Source organism: Echinops telfairi, unplaced genomic scaffold (genome assembly GCF_000313985.2).
Source record: "Echinops telfairi isolate 266 unplaced genomic scaffold, ASM31398v2 ScPeMD7_7465;HRSCAF=8503, whole genome shotgun sequence".
In the NCBI taxonomy this organism is placed as follows: Eukaryota; Metazoa; Chordata; class Mammalia; order Afrosoricida; family Tenrecidae; genus Echinops; species Echinops telfairi.
Window position 1 is genome coordinate 9,852,470 of NW_022111365.1, and position 19,435 is coordinate 9,871,904.

The 19,435-nt window shown below is 39.1% G+C and overlaps 1 protein-coding gene across 1 annotated transcript in view; it reads left to right on the plus strand.

Annotated features, from left to right (window-relative positions):
* Window positions 1–19,435, plus strand: part of VSTM4 (V-set and transmembrane domain containing 4) — a 152,637-nt gene that overhangs the window by 63,440 nt on the left and 69,762 nt on the right. The window contains exon 4 of the mRNA XM_004716254.2: window positions 10,252–10,359. Coding sequence (XP_004716311.1) covers window positions 10,252–10,359 — 108 coding nt within the window. The remainder of the gene's footprint in view (window positions 1–10,251; window positions 10,360–19,435) is intronic.

Consider the following 19,435-nt stretch of genomic DNA (forward strand, 5'->3'; position numbering starts at 1 on the left):
CAGAAAGTATGCCTTTTACTCGCCCATCTAGATAGGCCCAGTTTCCTGAGGTATGTGTTTGGTGTGCGGAGGGCTTGGATGTCTCCATTCTTCTGATTAAGTTTGGGCCTACCATGTTGCAAAGTGGCATTGAATGCACCTGCTGGGAATAGGGTTGCCCAGCAACAAGTGCTGTATGCCTTTTGTTGAAGTGGCAATAGGCTGTGCTATGTACTGCTGCAGCTCAGCATTTGGGGCATTGGGAGCTGGCGTGCTGACTCCTTGTTTCCCCTGTGTCAGCCTTCCTGTCATGCGTGTGCATTCACTCCAGCATGTCTGCTTTGCCATCTGCTGTAGGATATCTGAGCTGGGGTTATGGGGAGGTATTTTCTATGTGGCAGTTTGCATTAAGTCTAAAAATGGCATCTGTCTCTTTTGAAGTCAGTGACAAATGACAAAACAGCCAGTGAATTTAGTGACTATAACCAGCTTAGTGCAGATATGTAGGTCAAATTTAAAATAACAAACAAATTCACTCCTGTGATGTAGAATGAGACTTATAATGACCCTACAGGACAAGATCGAACTGCCCCTGCAAGTTTTTGAGACTGTGACCATAACCAGGAATAGAAATCCTCATCTGCCTCCTGCAGAGCAGTGGTGGTTTGAACTGCTGACCTTGTGGTTAGCAGCCTGGCATGTAGCCCACTACACCCCCAGGGCACCTCTCGATGTGCAAGTAGAGTTGGTATTTTAGAAATTCATTCCAGATTTGGATAAGTGCAGACTATTTTGTTAAAATGTGTGGCCCCGAAGGCTTATGTTTCATCTGCAAACATGCCTCATTTATGAGGTTAAGATAGTATAACTGAAAGTTTGAATTTCTGTGATTTTTATAACAAAGATGAAGGCAAAGTCACAAGTTATAACAACATTGAGACCATATTTCTGCCTGAGACCCATTTGCCCCCCAAGGCACACGATGATCAAGAGCTCTTCTGCACAGGACATGAAATTTTTAAGAGCTATTTTGAAGTATGGGACTTGATAAGTCTTAGATGTCTGTGATCTGTGTTTGCAAGCGAAATTGACTTTTATAAGAGACTTCTCACTTCCCACTAGCTCAAGCTTCCTTAAAGATAAGTGCAGGTGTGCGTGCCCTCACCTTCAGGTTCTCAGGCCTCCTGAGAACCTAGACCTGCAACACAAAGCGTACTCTGCAATGTCTTCTTCCCTTTCATTTCTCCTTATTTCATTGACTATGAGCTTAATCTGCTTTTGCAAGCATACCCTGGAAGCCAGCCACCAGTCTGCTTGTGTTTTCATTTTCAGCATTTAACTAACTGCTCCTCCAGTCCCTAGAGCACTTGAAGAAGGTGCATTCTTGCTGACTGAGCTATTCCACTTCTAGAAACTTAATCTTAAGGACATAATGTGAGAGGTGCATTAAGGTTTCACTTTATGAATGTTCATCACAGAAGCATTTATTCTAGGGAACAACTGTAAGCGCTTTGAATTGCCAACAGTAGGATATTGTTAAATCACTTATGATAGGCTGTTATCTTAATTTTCAAAGCAGTTTAGAATCAATTCTTATCAAAGTTGATGAGAAATGAGATTGATGATTAAAACAAGTATAAAACTGAATTATCAATTATAATATTTACTTGTGTATCTGGGTTGATGTTATCAGCTACACTAAAATCAGACCTTGACTCATAATGATCCTAAGTACAAATAAACAAAACACTGCCCAGTCTTGTGCTATCCTCATGAGCAATTGAATAATTGAAACGTGATCTATATGGGTTATTGGCTGCCTTGTAGAGGTAAGTTACCAGTTCTTTCTTCCAAGTGCACGTATAAGCTCTGCTGAAATTTGTACAGGCTCACAGCAACATGCAAGCCTTTACTGATGGTTGATTGGTGACTGCTCACCAAAACTGGACCTCCCACATGGAAGGCAAGAATGCTACCACTGATTCATTCTCATTCTCTCATTCTATCTATCTATTTATATGGAGATTTTCAAAAAGTTCGTAGAAAAAATATTTGAAGCCTATTTATATATATAGATGTCCCATGCCATCAAATGAATTCCAGTGCATAATACCTTATATATGTAACAACTATATATTGTATATGTATATATGTCCCATGTAATTAAATGAATTCCAATGCATAGTACCTTATATATGTAATAACTATAAACCATTATAAGAAAAGATAGTTTCATCTTTCTCATATATACATGTATATCTCTGTGTGCATATATATGTATGTCTACATATAGATATAAAACAATATATGTGGAGTGAGTTATAGTCAATAAACATGGCCCTTCTAGCCATAATTTCTTATGAGGTATAATTCTGTACTTTATACACATGTGTACTTTATACACAGTTTTGGAGGGCATTCTCTACTAAAGAACAGGAGTAGCATGGATTTAAGACTTGACCTTAATAGAGAATGTGAATCGGGCCACATTCTTTGTTTCCTTGATGACATTTTTTAGATCCCACCTTGGAACTGGTCATGAACCAGGCCACACTCTTTGTTTTCCTTGGAAAACCAAGTTGGTACCCCCATACATTCCATGCATCATCATCCTGCCTGGAAAGCCAGACCTCCATTTCCTGACCCCGCTTTGGTAGAAGCAAGGGGATGTGCTGTGACTCTTGGACATCTTTGTTTTGTGGCTCTGCACCCTGCATCTGGCTCAACTTTATCTGACCTTCGGATTCTGGACTGAACAGCACCCACCAACTCATGAGCAATTCTTCCAAATTTTATGAGTTTCTGTCAGACATTGGAGTGATTTTCAAAATACTGGAAAGTGAGGGAATATACTTAAGAGAGGAGTTGGCAGGGGTGGGGAGTGGGGTGTGGTGGAGCTGAATTGCATCTTAGAAGAGTTGGACAATTGGGACATCATTAATCTCCAGATCCTTAGGCCTCGTCTGATATTAATTCTTCTAAAAGAAGGGACTAGCCTGGCATTAATTCTTCTAAAAGAAATTATTACACAAGGAGATTTTCACAAAATGTGTTTGTACATACACACACACACACACACACACACACACAGAAGTCCCCCCGTTCCCCCACCCCCACCCCCGGTCAAACGGAATTTTTTTCAAAGCTATGTATTTAAATTTTTTTACAAAACCACCTTATCACTTTCAAAGTACTCTCCATTACACTTGATACATTTGTCAAATCTGCTATTCCATTCTTGGAAACACTTTTCAAACTTGTCTGTTTGGATGGCTGACAGCACCTCCCTTGTTTTTTTCTTCACCTCTTCTATGTCATCAAATAGCTGTCCTTTCACATCCCTCTTCATTTGCAGAAACAAAAAGAAATCATGGATTGGGGTCAGGTGAGTAAGATGCGTGGGGCAAGAGAGACATGCTGTTTTGGCCAAAAACTGGCACACTGAGATGGTTGCATGAGCAGGTGCATTGTCGTGGAGGCAAAACCAACCCTCCACATCTGCCAAAAATCAGGCCTGTTTGGTCAGACACTGTTATGCAATCTTTTTAGAACCTATAAATAGAAAGCTTGAATATCAGTCTGACCTGATGGAACAAACTCTAAATGCACAAGTCGACATTTCCATCCATTCGGGAAGTTGGCAGATGTCCAGAACGAGGTATATCATCAATCGACAGTTCACCTTTTTTTGAAATGAGAAAGCATACATAAACTTGAGTTTTTCCCATAGCACTGTCCTTGTAAGCTGTGTTTAATATCACAGCATTTTCTGCAGAAAGCAAAATTTCACAGCCGTGCACTGTTCTCTTAAATCAGCCCTCACAAAAAACGAGGTTCGAGCGAGAGTGCTTTTATGAAAAAATTCCCTGTGACCAGTCCAATGCTATTTGTGATAGGATTATATCTATTCTAAAGAATGCCCAGTCAATGCAAATATGCCTCAGATTTATGCCAGTTTATGCAGCTATCTCAATGCACCCGTTTTGGGCAAAAACAGCATGCTTCTCTTGCACTGTGTTCTTTCCTCACTTGACCTTGCTCCGTGGGACTTCTTCTTGTTTCTGCGAATGAAGAGGAGCATGAAAGAACAGCGATTTGATGACGTAGAAGAGGTGAAGAAAAAAACCAGGGATTTGCTGTCAAACAGATGAGTTTGAAAAGGTTTCCAAGCATGGAATCGCAGATTTGACAAATGTATTAAGTGTAATGGAGAGTACTTTGAAGGTGATAAAGTTGTTTTGTAAAAAAATTTAAATACATAGCTTTGGAAAAAAAAGTGGTTTTTTTGGTACCCCCCTCATATACAAAAACAAACTCAAAAACTAAGTTAAAGACCTAAATGCAAAACATGGAAGTACATATCAATGAAAAAAATAGCAGATTTGTATGAGCTCCCAATAAAATGATTTAAAAAAAAAAAGAAAGAAAAGAAATCCAGGACAGATAACTCTACCAAGAAAGTAATTGGATTAATAGTTTCTTAAGGTTCTGGCAGAGAAGGCTGAGGATAAATGGAGAGCTAGTAAGCATGAATACAAAAAAAGTACAAAATGTCCTAAAATTGATTGTGGTAATGATTGCACAACCCTTTTTAATATAAGAAAGCATTGAATTGTATTATATATGAACATATATAATAAAACTTTTTAAGGGGAAAAATAGATTTATGTATCTGATTTCATGGACTAAATAAACTATCAAAAAGGAAAATATAAACAGCAGACAAAATTATGAGAAAATACAGAGACCTCTTAAATAACAGACCCCCATGTACATCAAAAGATTTTATTAAAAGAGGAAAAAGAGGACTGAAAGACCGAGAAAAAAATTGGGTAAGAGATGTTGAACATGGGACTAATTTCTAAAATTTATAAGAAGCAAGAAAAAGACAACCCAAATGGTCAGAGGATATGGACACTTCAAGAAAGGAGATATTTAAGTGGCCAAAAAAATGTATTCACCTCACCCCAGCATTAATAACAGAGATGAAAGAAACAACAGCAAAGACCCAACAAATTACAAGTGCTAGAGAAGGTAGAGAGAAACAGGACCCCTCATATGCTGCTAGTGGCAGTAGAAAATGATGACTTCACTGTAGTTGGGGCTAGAAATGCTATTTGACTAAATACATCAATGCCTGTACTTGGTATATATCCTAGAGGAATAATTACGCCACCATGAATAGTTATGTCTACACACCTATATTCAACACATCACAATTCACAATAGCAAAAATATGGAACCAAACTTAATGTCTATTTGTGAAGAATGAATAAATAAACCTTGGTACGTATATGCAGTACAATACTATGCACCATTAAAGAATAATAATGAATCTGCAAGACTCCTCATAGCATGGATGATCTTGGGGGACATTAGACTCAGTAAAATAAGTCAGTCATCAAAAGGATAAATATTATATGAGACCATTAATATCAAAGATCTAGAAAATATTTTTTCAATAGAAGAGGCATTCTTTAATAGTTACCCAGGATGGGAAGAGAAAGGAAGGACAGAAGTCACTGACTAGTGGAGAGTTAAGTTTTAACTTTGGTGAAGGGTAAGGTGGCAAACCGTAAGAGGGAGATCAGCACAAGCTCATGATCAGTAGTCTAAGGTCCAACAATTAGTCTCCATCCAGAGGAAAGACGTGTGGTGAAAATTGAAAGGTGTGGCATTTGGATTTTATGTCAACTTGACACTGTGTGTGGTGGAGGAGTCCAACCTATCAATCAAGTCACAGCCTCATGATATCTTCCTGGGGACGTGACCTTCTTATAAGGGATAAACTAGGAACTTCTCTCTTGCCCTGTGCCTTCCTGCTTTGTGGGACTCTGTCTGCCCACATGAGGTCACTGAACCTGGGAGGTAACCTAGGAGCTGTTGGTACTCTGCCATGTTTCAATTAACCTTGGATCCACACGACTCTACTCACTGGCTCCTGATCTTCTTGCATCTCACTTCATCCTTCTGTATCATCAGCATGCAACTATGTGAGTCTGAGGAGGGCCCCAGTTGGTATAGGATCCAGACTTACATTGGACCTGGCTGGGATGCCTTCTTGATGTAAGATTACTTCTTGATATAAAGCTGTTTCATATACATGTATGAGTGTCACTGATTTTGTTACTCTAGACAGCCCAGCCTAACACACAAAGCATACGGAACCAATTGGTCCAGTGTAATTGTAACTCAAAAAACACCAAATCCATGCCATCAACTTGTTTTGACTCCATAAGGACAGGCTATATCTGTCTTGCTGGGTTTCTGAGACTAACTCTTTGCAGTAATAGAAAGCCTCATCTTTCTCCAGAAGAATGGCTAGTGATTTTGGACTGCTTATTTGAGGTTAGAAGAACAAAGTATTAGATGTACTGTTATTAGTGTATTAGACTAAGTGTTAGACTACATAACCCTGAGACTAGAAGTACTGAATGGTGCCCAGCTACCACTACCAACTGCTTTCAAAGGATCACATTAGAAGGTACTGGATAGAGTGGGAGAACACTAGAGTGAAAAGAACTCAAAATCATAAAAAAGATCAGGTTTACTGGTCAGCTAGAGACTGGTGGGACCCCAAGGCTATGGCCTTTAGTCACACTTCAGATCTAGAACCAAACTCACCAAATGTTAAAATAATCAACCATTTAAGATCAAAATGGGAGCATTTACCCAGTGACAAAGTTCAGAAATTTAAAAAAGAAAGAGGATCTGAAACAACAAACAGAAGAAAGCTTAGGGTAAGTGATTATACATTGAGGGATTGAAATGCATGAGTTGAAGTACAATATGTCTGCATCTGTGAGTGTAAAATTGATTATATGCTCTGGAAATCTTCATCTAATTCACAATAATTTTTTTTTTACAAAATAATGTAGGACATTTCTATCACCACAGAGGGCCCCTTATAACTATTTCATCTTTCACTCTCTTCCCACCTTAATCTTTAACATCTATTCTCTGTTTTATTTTGTCAGATCAAAAATATTTTCCAAATGTAGCATATATCATGTGATCTTTTGGAATTGATTTGTATCACTCAGCATGAGTCTTTGATGAACATTATGCAAATTATTGTTTGCATCAATCGTCCTTTTTATTGCTGCTAGTAAGCCCCTGTAGATATCATGGTAAGTCAAAAATAACCAGTGGAAGGCTGCAGACACATTCTCTCAGTAGCACACTTATTGTAGGCTTGTTAGGATTCCTTCTTTTCAGAAAGTGCAATCAAAACAGCGGCTTTCTCGAGCATCTGCTTTGCCAGTTCAGTTAAAGGCAGACTTCAACTCAGAATTGGTGACGGAATTTGGAATTCCAAAGGGTTAATTTCTACAGATTTTCTCAAAGATCACAGAACGACAACAAGGATTTTTAACTGCATTGGTGGGGAAATAACCTAGAAAGTTGCACTGAGGTTTTGTTTTTTTTTTACATCACCATCATGTACCTACTAAGTCTTTGAGGTCTGTGATGGCTTTCCTATGACAGTCTCACTGGAAACCTTACTCCATTCCCCCGACAGTCTTGATCTTGCCTCCTCAGAAGTTTAATTTCAAAACTTAGAGAAGCTGTAAAAGATACACCATTTGAATCCCTCTGGGATACCTTCACTGCTCTTTTGGTGTTCAGTAAAATAAAGGATTTAGAATTCTGCAGGGAAAGATAAGACATAAACCTAATTAAATGTATGGATGACCTCAGAAGTGTTGCTGTATGGCATATATGAAGAAACAACAGTGTTATCATTTGGTATTTTGGTGTAATAAAGCTCTCTCTGATTTTTGTAGTAATACCAGTACTTTTTTACTTACCCTTGTACAGTTTGTTTAACCACTCAGTCACTTGTTGAAGGGCTCAGTGTTGTTTCCATTTGGGGCTTTTATGAATACAACTGTGATAAACATGCATAGGCAGATTTTTGTGTGAACTTAGAGTTCCATTTGTTGGGCTAAATTCCTCTAATGTAATTATAACGTTGTGTGGTAGTTGCACGTGCAGTTAGGAATTCTGCAAACTCTTCCACAGTGGCTGGGTCATTTTACATTCCCACCAACAATATATGACTGATCCTGTTTGTCTGCATCTTCTCCACCATTTTGTATTTTCTTGACTTTTTTTTACCCATTTTGAAATGCATGTATTGCTGTTTCTTTGTGATTTTTAATTTGAATTTCCTAGTAGTTATGATATGGAACATTTCATGTACTTATTTGTCATATGTATATTTTCTTATTTTTAATTTATTATCAGTTGGGAGTTAATACATGCATCGTATAATCTCTTAGTTCAATCATGTCAAGCAATATTGTGGAGTTGCTACCACAATCATTTCCCAAGCATTATTTTCCTTCTTGGACTCCTTGACATTGTTTCCCTTTTACCAACCCACCCCCCGAGTATACCCCCCACCCAAAAACTTGCTGTTCCTATAGGTCCATCAATACTGGGTTTCATACACCAAAAATCAGAAAAACATATAACATAACTTCAAGAGGGTGACCCCCTTGACCTAACACCTCTGAGACAAACCCTAATATGAACAAACAAAAAGGAAAAGAAAACAAAAATAGAAACAATCTTGGAAACCAGATCTGGTCCAGGGTGCGTCAGAGGTGGGACCAACTGACAAAGTTTTAACTGTTCAAGGCAGGTTTGCCCCTTTGATCTTCTGTGCTCCTCTCTCCAATGCACTCTCTGCTTAGCGACCACTGTCCTCCCGTCTTCCAGTTGTGGCTGCCGTATTTGCTCATGGCGTTTGGTATATTGTGGTCAAAAGGGTGTGGAGGTGGTGACTGATGTCCTCTGACTTCACAAGAAGAAGGAGAATCAGAGCCAGCAGCCCAAAGATGATTTGTAGGAGGTGGAATTCAGACATACCTTCACCCTCCAAACTTTTTCTAACATTAATTCTCTTTCCGGTGGGAATCTATTAGCTTCAGTAATCTGTTGCAGAATCAGTTAGTACTCATGGTTATGAGATGTGTTAGGTAGTAAACAGGCTATACCTTGGGAGAAGAAATAACTCAGGATCCAGTTCTTCAAGCAGAACAGCCTCTTCCCAGCAGTACCTGCAGGCACTCTCAGACCCTGTAGCCCTTGGACATGTGCTCTGCGCAAGCGAGTCTTACGAAACCCTTGTCACTGTGCCAATAAGGACTGAAAGCACCGCACTCCATCAATCAGACTCCTGCCAGAAGGCACTGAATTTTTGTGTGCGTGTCCTGGGAAGGCCACTGCTCTGTTGAGTTATTGGTTTTGCTGCTGCCATTTGTCTGCAGCTGCATATTTCTATCCCTAGTTCCACAGCTCTCTTTGACCGAGGAGGTTCAGGGAAGAGATCTGGGGTCCACTCCTGTATCTTCTTTCTTGATAGTAATGAGATACTTCTTTCTGACATCGGGATGAGTGAGTTTAAACTTAATAGGATGGCCAAACTCACTGCACCTCTCATTAGAATACCATACAACTTATTTGCTTTGTCCCATAGTACAAGGGTGCCATATACTTTACATACAGTACTAAAAGCTGTTTAATCCCCTTGCTGGAGTTACAAAGACAATAGGTAGAAGGGCCATAGTAAGTGATTTACAGCACTAAAATTTTCTAATTGGATTTCTTTTAAACTGTTGAATTTTGAGGGATACTTATGTATTTCAAATAGTAGGTCTTTTTAACATTTTTTCCCAATCTAATGCCATGCCCTTGTCGTTGAGATCTCTATGTGTATGCCATACTTGGGCGCTGTGTTGGGATACACGACAGAGACTGTTGCTTGTGTTATTCACATGAACTTAAACAGAGCAAATGTTCTTTTATTTGATGACACCTAAGTTATCAGTTTTTAATTTTATGGGTCTTCATTTTTGTTGCAAGTACTTTTTGCTTAGCCCTAGATCCTGAAGATTTCCTCCTTTTTTTTTGCCTTGAAAATTTTCTACTTTTACATTTTACATTTCAGTTTGTGATCAACTTTGACTTCATTTTTACATCAGGTATGTAGTTTAACTTGAGGTTTGTGGGGGGTTTTGCCAGTGAATATATAATAGCTCCAACACCGTTTGTTGAAAAGCTGTCTTGCTGCCATTGCGTTATGTCAAAAATTGACTGGACATTTTATGTGGGTCTGTTTATGGGTACTGTATTCACATGAACTTCATCATTGTAGTAGTGGGGCTTATAAAATACTTGTTTCTCACCTGTTTTGTGCAAAGAACAGGTCACTTCTTCCGTGGGGGCCTCTTACAATGATGATGTCATGTCCTTGCCTTTCAGACCTCCATGTGTATGCCATACTTGTGTGCTGTGTTGGGATACTCAGCATTCTTCTGTTCACACTGATCATCATCTGGCAGTCAGTGTTCAGCAAGAAGAAATCTAGAGGTAAGGAAACTGATACTCTCCTTTTTGGAGTGGGAGCAGCATTTAAAGGCCTGACTTTGTACACAAATAAGCGCAGGATACTGGACGGGGGTGTGGGGGTGGGGGAGGTATAGTTATTTAGGGTTATTTACATGTGACTAGTGAGCAAAGAGGAATTTACAAATGAGAGGACACTTTCTTCTAGTTGTTTGCTGCTGTGGACTTAGCTCCCAAGTCATAGTGACCCCAAGTTCAACCAAACAAAATGTTGTCCAGTACTGTGCTTAACCCATGTTTTGAACAATCTCTGTTGTGATCCACAGGGTTTTTATTTATGTTAACATTTAGAGATTTTTGGAAGTTGATCACTGGATGTTTCTTCCTAGTTTTTTTATTTTAAAAACCCTCCTGAAACTTAGCATCACAGCAATATACAGTCTTCCACTGAGTTGGTGGCAGGGCATGAGGTTATGATATGGGAATCAAAACTGGACCTCTTGCATGGGGAAAATAAATCTACCACTGATGAGTGCCACTACTTAATTTTAACTTTTCCATTTTGTCAACAATTTCTCTTTCCTTGATTTCTGAGGTTTCTGGCCCCCTCATTGTCCCAAAAGAGGCTGTATACTTAGTTGAGTCTAGGTTTGACTCCTGATTCTGCCATTTACAACTGATTTTGAGGCAAGATTCCTAACCTTTCTATCTTTACCTGGGTTTTCTAGAGAAACCAAACCAATGAAATTTGTAATGTGTGTGTGTAATTTTTAAGAAGCTAGCTTGCACTTTTGTACATACTGTCAAACTATGATTGTGGGTTAAGTGTCAGGCTGGAAGCTTCTGACTCACATAGCACAAAGGCTGAAAAACCCATGATCAGTGGATTAGATGTCAGGATGCTGAGGTGAATTAATACAAGTTAGCCGGTAGAATAACAGGCTGCTGACTCACAGGGGGCAGAGGATAATGACGCCCATAATCAGTGAGCAATATGGCAGGCCACTGGCTCAAGTCCAAAGAACTGAAGATCAGATATTTACCAGCTATATGCAGGATGCATATTCAGTAAAAATCAATAAAGCTTTGCCAGAGCATCCACATATATTGGGAGCAGACCTTACCTCTGTGAAACCCCCTTTCAGTTGATTGTATGCTCCTATCAAATCTCATCATGAAGATTATTATCCTAGATAACATCATGGGAGATAACTACATCATAATTACCAAACCATAGAATCATGGCCCAGCCAAGTTGTCACACAGCCTTAGCCATCATGGCCCACCTTTGTAACTTTACACCTGTACGTATCTCCTTAAACTATGTCTCGACTCCCCCACCCCACCCCCCAAAAAAACCCTCATTGCCATCAAGCCTATGCTGAACCTATAGGTCAGGGTAGTTCTATTACCCCTTTGAGTTTCTTGCCTTTGTATGGTCTTGGATTTTATTATTTATAATCCTTGGATCATCAACCTAGTGTGCTTCTTCCTATTATACACTTAGCTCACTCCTTACTTACCTGGCTTCTTGTTCTAAGATGAGTCTTTAAGATCCAGTTATTATTCTTTCTGATAGCTGGGCACCATCTGCTCTCTTCACTATACTTTGCTGTAACACCCATATCTTCAGTGATCCCTTCATAAGGGCAAGTATCAAGTAGGGCCACATCATAAGAACTAATTATTCTTAGATTAGGGCTTTCAATTACATATGAGCTCAAAATTCATTCATAATCTATGGTTTATATATGCTCTTAATCCACTTTAGAGGCAGCAGTATTATTTATTGAGGAATATTATTAAAAATTTCTCAGGGGGCACATGGTATTAATGGTATCATTAATTTAGCCAGTGGTATAGAATTTAAAATACTGTTGGGAAAAGGAAAGTATACATGTATAGGGCAGCATTTTAGACCAAAATACATGGATTGTTGACTTGTACAGATTAAAAACATAAGTGACTGAACACTACTTATGTAAACAATGAAGTTTGGAGATAGGGTACAAGTTTCAATAATACTCATTAATTAAGGCAGAATTGTGCCTAGTGGACTCACACATGTCATGAAAATGCAAAGAGAATATGAAAACAGCAAAAATATGGTGATCTTAAATTAGCAGTTATTGACCACCTCAAAGCAAAAGATTTGAGCGAAAGTCCCGTGATTTCTACATACATGGCCTTGGTATAGTGTCCCCGGCTTAATCATAATAGAAGGAAAGGGTCTCAGTCCTGTCTCCCTAAATCAGATGAAATCATCATAACATGAATGAGTACAGCCACCTCCAGTGTAAGGGGGGGTTGGGCTGGGCTGAGCTACTAAAATAGAAACACAAGTTCAGGAAATGTGATGCTTAAGATTTGTGTGCCAACATGGTTGGGCCATGATTCTCAGTGGTTTAATAGTTATGATACAGTCATCCCCTATGAGCTCTGAGATGTAATTACTTCCATGGTCCCATCTGCTGTGAGCACCCAATTAATGGAAAAGGAATTTCCTCAGGACTGTTGCCTACTTCCAATATATACACACTGCCTAAGAAAACTGCTTGCTTTTTACTGAATCTGGATACTGCATTTGTCATCACTCGACCTCTGATTTTTGGAGTTACTGACATCCTATGCTTCCGCTGGCCAATCTTAGTAGTCCTTAACCAATGCAGCCAGCAACCTGCTGTCCTGCCTGCTGATCTAGGGTTCATCAATCCCTGCAGCTATGTTAGTTGATATCTGCTCTTTGGATGCCAAGATTTGATACCAAGAATAGTTCTAGAAAGACAAAATCAGTGGATAAATTTTCTAAATTGGTTCTCAAGCCTGACTGCTTTTAAAGGCACTTCCTCCAGTGGAAAGGGGGTGCTGCTAATCCATGCTGTAAGGTGGCAATATCAATATGCAGTGAGATGTGAGGCTCTGGATGATTATATGTATGTGATACTTTTGTACAATTTTGTCAGGATGAGAAGTATAAAGAAGCTGGGTAGTTGATCTTCCTTACACTAGAGATGAGTTCAGGGGTTCCAAATTACAAATCAACTGCTATATAATGGATGTCAAAATTTTCAGGAAATCTTGTATTAACAGAGTTGATATTGTCAAAAACTAAGCTGAATCTTAATGTACAAGTGACTGAATTATATCACCATTTGAATTCCAACCCTGGAATGATGACCAAAGTTAAAGAGAAGGCATCGATTGGGAAGAAATGAGTACCTGGAACTTGACATAGGGGTATATTGACACATAAGCAGGAGACCTAAATTCCTTTGGAGCACTCCTGTCAGCACAGTCAGTCCTCTTACCGTCACATGATAAAATTAACTTGGTGGGTGCACCTGATGAATCATTCAGCTATTGCCTAGGATCATGCTTGAGGCAGATGTCTAAAAGATATTACTGAATAGTCACAGGAAATACCCCCACTGGATAGTCACAGGAAATTGCTTCTAGATCTATAATTAGATGATAAGCCATAGAAAATCCCAAAGGAAAAGCACAAATGTTTCCCAGGACGAGATTCCACTCTCCAAAAGAACTGCTTGAGTGTTCTGATATGTATGAGCAGAAGCCTGAAAAGCTTGTGTGGAAAGACTCCAATAGCTCCTTTGATTGGCTTCCTTAAGTACGGATAATGTTGTGGCTTATACTGTTGAAATGGCAGCTCTGCCTTAGTATGCAGTAGAGCTAGTTACCCAAAGACTGTGGGAAATGGCATTTTAGTGTATATTTGTCAGGTTAGGTCCATAGATCAACACATGGGAATACTCAGAAGGTGTATTTACCACAATGGTGGAGAACAAATTTGTGAATGGAGTCTCAGTAACCTTGAAAACTGGTATAATTGGTATTTTTTCTAAGTCAGACTTGATCACGGGAACTGGCCTAATTAAATGAAAACACCTAACCACAGTGGAGCTGTTAGGCCCCATGGTCGTACTAGCCAGGTGGCAGCACTTTATTGATAAAAACTAGGCTGGCATTATTACCGTATTGTACAGCAAGCAGAATTATTTGCTTATATGGACTATGGCAGCCCTATTAGGCAGGTGTGTCTAGGGTATGATGCAACTTGCTTGATCGAGCAATAGAATGACCTTCTAAAGACACAATTATGGTGTCAGATAGGTGGTAATACCTTGCAGGGTTGGCACAGTATTTACCAATATGCTCCAAATCTTTATCCAATATATGGTACTCTTTCTTTGATAGCCAGGATTCATCAAACCAAAAACCAAGAGGTAGAAATGGGCATGGCACTTCTTATTCTGATTGCTGGAAGAAGGTAGTTCTAAATACCAGCTGTAAACACTTGTTCAATTGCAGAAATCAGAGCTCTAGTTGTTAGGAGTATTTGTTTCTTATCTGTGTGCGTCATGTAGTTCTGTTTTCATGTACAAAATGTACATGGGACTATGATTGTATGTTAGTTGCATTATGTTGGGTGCAAGGATGACTTTATAATTGTCTTTATATAGAGATTGTGCCTAAGGCCCCACACATCTGATAATTGGTGTACTGTGGTGACTTTCATGTTTCTACGATGCTGGAAGCTATGCTACGTATATTTAAAACACTAGTAAAGTCACCCATGGTAGACAGGTTTCATGTAGCTTCCAGACTAAGAACATACTAGGAAGGTCGAAAAAGCTGTCTGTGTCTCAGGGATCAGCCACTAAAAACCTTAGGGATTAAAGCAGACACTGCTAATATAGTGCTGGAAGATGAGCCCTTCAATTTGGAAGGAATTTAAAATATGCCTGGGGAGGAGCTACCTCCTCAATGAAGTGGTGACACGACCTTCATTTGCTCATGTGGCATGAAATTAGGAAGAACAGCTGCAAACATCCATGAATAATCAGAACATAGAATGTAGGAACTATGAGTCTGAGAATATTATAAACCCTTAAAAATGAAATAGAACACATAAAGATCTATGTTCTAGGCGTTAATGGGCTGAAATCGTCTGGTACTGGCCATTTTGAATCGGATTATCATATGGCTTACCGTGCCAGGAACGACAGATTCAAAAGAAACGCCATCACATTCCTCATCGAAAAGAACATGTAAAGATCAATTTTGAAGTGCAATGCTGTATGTAAGCAGATCCTATCTATATCTGTGAATACAACTTTTATTGCATGGTTGGCTGAAATACATGGAATCCAGTTGGATTGATAATTGCTAGTGATTGTAGTGAGAAAATTAGAAGCAAAGAGGAAAGATCAGGGCTTGGAAAATATGGCCTCGGTGTTAGGAATGCAGCTTGAGATTGCATGATAGTATTTTACCAGACCAGTGACTTCTTCATTACAAATACCTTTTTCAAGCAATATAAACTAACAATACCTATGCACCTCACCACATGGAATACATAGGAATCAAATTGACTACATCTGTGGGAATAGACAGTAGCCAATATCAGCAGCCCAAACAAGGCCAGAGTCAGATCCCCTAGGTGATTGGACCTGTGAACCCTGAGTATTGGAAAAAGAGCACTATGTACAAGCTCAGGTTTAAGTTAAAAAAAATTGAAACATGTCCGTAAGAACCAAAATATGAGTTAGAGATCATCCCACCTGAATTTAAAGACCATCTCAAAATACTAATTTGATGCATTAACATTAATAACTGAATGTCAGATGAGTTATGGGACAGGGGAGAACTGCCAACTGCCCTTGTGAGTTTCTGAGACTATAACTCTTTATGGGAGTAGAAAGCCTTGTCTATCTCCTGTGGAGTAGCTTGTGGTTGTAAGATGTTGAATTGTGATTAGCAGTCAACTTCCTCCATAACCTTTTATATTCCCTGCAGCTCTGTGGGTGGACCCTGAGTCATGCTTCCATAGAAGCCCGCCCATCTCAGATGCACCATGAAGCCAGCATAGGGACTGTTCAGAGTCGGGCTAGGCTTTCCTTTAAACTGTGTCCAATTGTTATTGCTTTTGTTGTTAGGTGACTGAGTTGATTCCAACTCACAGTAACCCTAGGTACAACAAAACAAAAAACTGCTAGTCTAAGCTATCCTCATAATTGTTATGTTTGAGCTCATTCATGCAGCCACTGTGCCAGTTCACCTCATTGAGGGTCATCTTTTTCCCTGGCCCTATACTTTATCAATTATGAAGTCCTTCTCTAGGGACTAGTCTCTCCTGATCACAGGTCCAAAGTATGTCAGAAATGGTCTCCCCGTCCTCTCATCTAAGGAGCATTCTGGTTGTACTTATTCCAAAAGTCTACTTGCTTTGTTTTATTTTTCTGGCAATATATGTTATATTCATTATTTTTTGACACCATAATTAGTGGTCATCAATTCATCCTTATTCAATGTCAGATTTCACTTGGTGATTGAAAATGCTGTGGCTTCGGTTACGTGTACTTTAATTCTCAAAGTGACCCCTTTGCTCTTCAACATTTTAAAAACATCTTGTGCAGTAGATTTTCTCAATGCAATACACAGTTTGATATATTAACTTCTTTGATTTATGATTTGTTAGCTTCTATGATCATTGATGTGCACCTGTGATAGTTATTGATTATGTCAACTAGACATTCCTGGCTCGGGGTAGACTTAAACCTGCAAACAAGTTACAGCCTGATGATACCCCCTTGATGTCATAAGCCTTTTGTCTAAGAGCAAGGCTAACAGAGATGCCAATTCATCTTTTTTCTCACTGGGACTAGAATGGGATTTTATGTCTGCCTCAAGAAGTAGCAGAGCCTGAGATCTGTCAGCACCCTGCCATTCTTCTACTGACCTTTGGATCCACGTGGTCCTATGACCACTGGCCTGTTACCTCTGCTTCCTGATTCACCATTCTGCCTCACCAGCATGCAGCTATGTGAGTCTGAAAAGGGACTTATGGACTTCAGTTGGATTCGGCTGGGATCCTTTTTTGATATGTAATTATATTGGTATAAAACTCATATATAGATGAATGTCACTGGATTAGTTTGTTTAAACAACCCAGCCTAACGCAGCATCAAGTAGAATTAAATTTGACAACTTCAATCTTTTCTTCCTTTATTGGGATGTTATTTATTGGTCCAGTTTTGAGGATTTAAAAATATCTTTTCATTGAGTTGTTATCCATACTGAAGCCTGTAGTCTTTGATTTTCATCAGTAAGTCCTTCCAGTCCTTCTGAGTTTGAGCAAGGAAAATTGTGTCATCCGAATATCATAGGTTGTTAATGGCATTACTCTTCCTCCAGTCCTGTGTTGTTCTACTTCATGTAGTCTAGCATACAGATTGAATAAGTATGGCGAAAGGTGTGACTCTGATAAACATCTTTTCTGATTTTAACCGTTCAATATTCCTTTGTTCTATTCTAATTACTGCCTCTTGGTCTATGATGATGAACAAAATTTTGGTTTTGCATGAACAATGTGATTTCTATTCTTCACAATGATATTCATAATTTCTTATGATGCACACAGCCTATGCATAATCAATAAGACATAAGTAAAAATCTTTCTGACATTTATGAAATCTATTTGCCACCATCCAGTGCTATTTGTGATGAGATAATGCATATCCACATTCAAGAAAATCCAACCCAATACAACTATTATTCAAATTTATGTACCAACCATTAAAGTTAGTATGAATAATTTGAATAATTCTAATATTATCAGTCTGAAACTAATCAAGCAATTAAGATACATCAATAATTATTGGTAATTGGTATGCAAAAGTTGGAAACAAAGAGGAAGGAACAATAGTTGGAAAATATGGTCTCAGTGATAGAAATGTAGCTGGAAATTTCATGATAAAATTTTGCAAAGCCAACCTGCCCACTCTGTGACACCCACCTTCCCGACACGATCATTGAAGAGAAAATGGGTGCATGAGCAAATGTGGTGAAGAAAAGGGATGGTGCCTGGCTATCAAAAGATATAGTGTCTGGGGTCTTAAAGGCTTGAAGCTAAACAAGGGGCCATCTAGCAGGGAAGCACCAAAGCCCACATGGAAGAAGCACACCAGCCTATATGATCATGAGGTGTGGACCAGATCAAGTATCAAAAGATCCCAATCAAACAATTTTGTCAATGTGAACGAGGGGGTTCTGAGTGGAGGCCCAAAGCCCATCTATAGACAATTGGACATACACACACAGAAGGGTCACAAGGAAGGGACAATTCAGCCAGGGTGCAGTATAGTATGGCACTGAAGAAACACACAAAATTCCTCTAGATCAGGGGCGTCAAACAGGCAGCAAGTGGGCTGCATGCGGCCCCCAAGGTAATTTTTTGTGGCTCATGATGCTTTGAAATCAAATGTAATGAGAGAATTGTGTGTATGGTATTGCCTCTATCTTCCCTAAGCGTTATTTTCTTCATAACAATTTTTTTGCTCTAGATCTTTAATGCCTCCTTCCTCCACTATGATGACCCAGTTATACCTTACAAATCCAGCTAGATCAGAGTATGTCCGTTGGTACAGATAAGAGTTCTGGACACATGGAATCCAGCACAGATAAAACCCTCAGTAACAATAGTGGGAGTAGCAATACCATGAGGATGGGGGGTGGCGAGAAAGGGGGAACTAGTCACAAGGTTGGATATGTAACCCCCCCACAAGGGGGACAAATAATAGAAAGGTGGGTGAAGGGAGACAGCATACACTGTCAGGTGTGAAGTAACAATAATAATATATAATTGATCAAGGATTCACAAGGGTGGGAGGGGAAAAAGAACTGATAGCAATGACTTAGAAATAAAAAGTTGTTGGAAATGATGATGGCAACATATGTATAAGCATTCTAGATATAATTGAATTATGGATTGTCTTAAGATCTCTAAGAGCTCCCAATAAAATGATTAATAATAATAATAAAGAATTTTGAAAAACCAATGACTGTTTCATCGCAAATGCCTTTTTTTAAAAAAACATTTTATTAGGGGCTCATACAACTCTCATCACAAGCCATACACACATCAATTGTGTAAAGCGCATGTGTACTTCATTGTCAAAACATTTTCTCTCCACTTAAACCCCCGGCATTAGGTCCTCATTTTTCCCCTCCCTCCCCACTCCCCCCTCCCTCATGAGCATTTGATAGTTTATAAATTGTTATTTTGTCATATCTTGCCCTG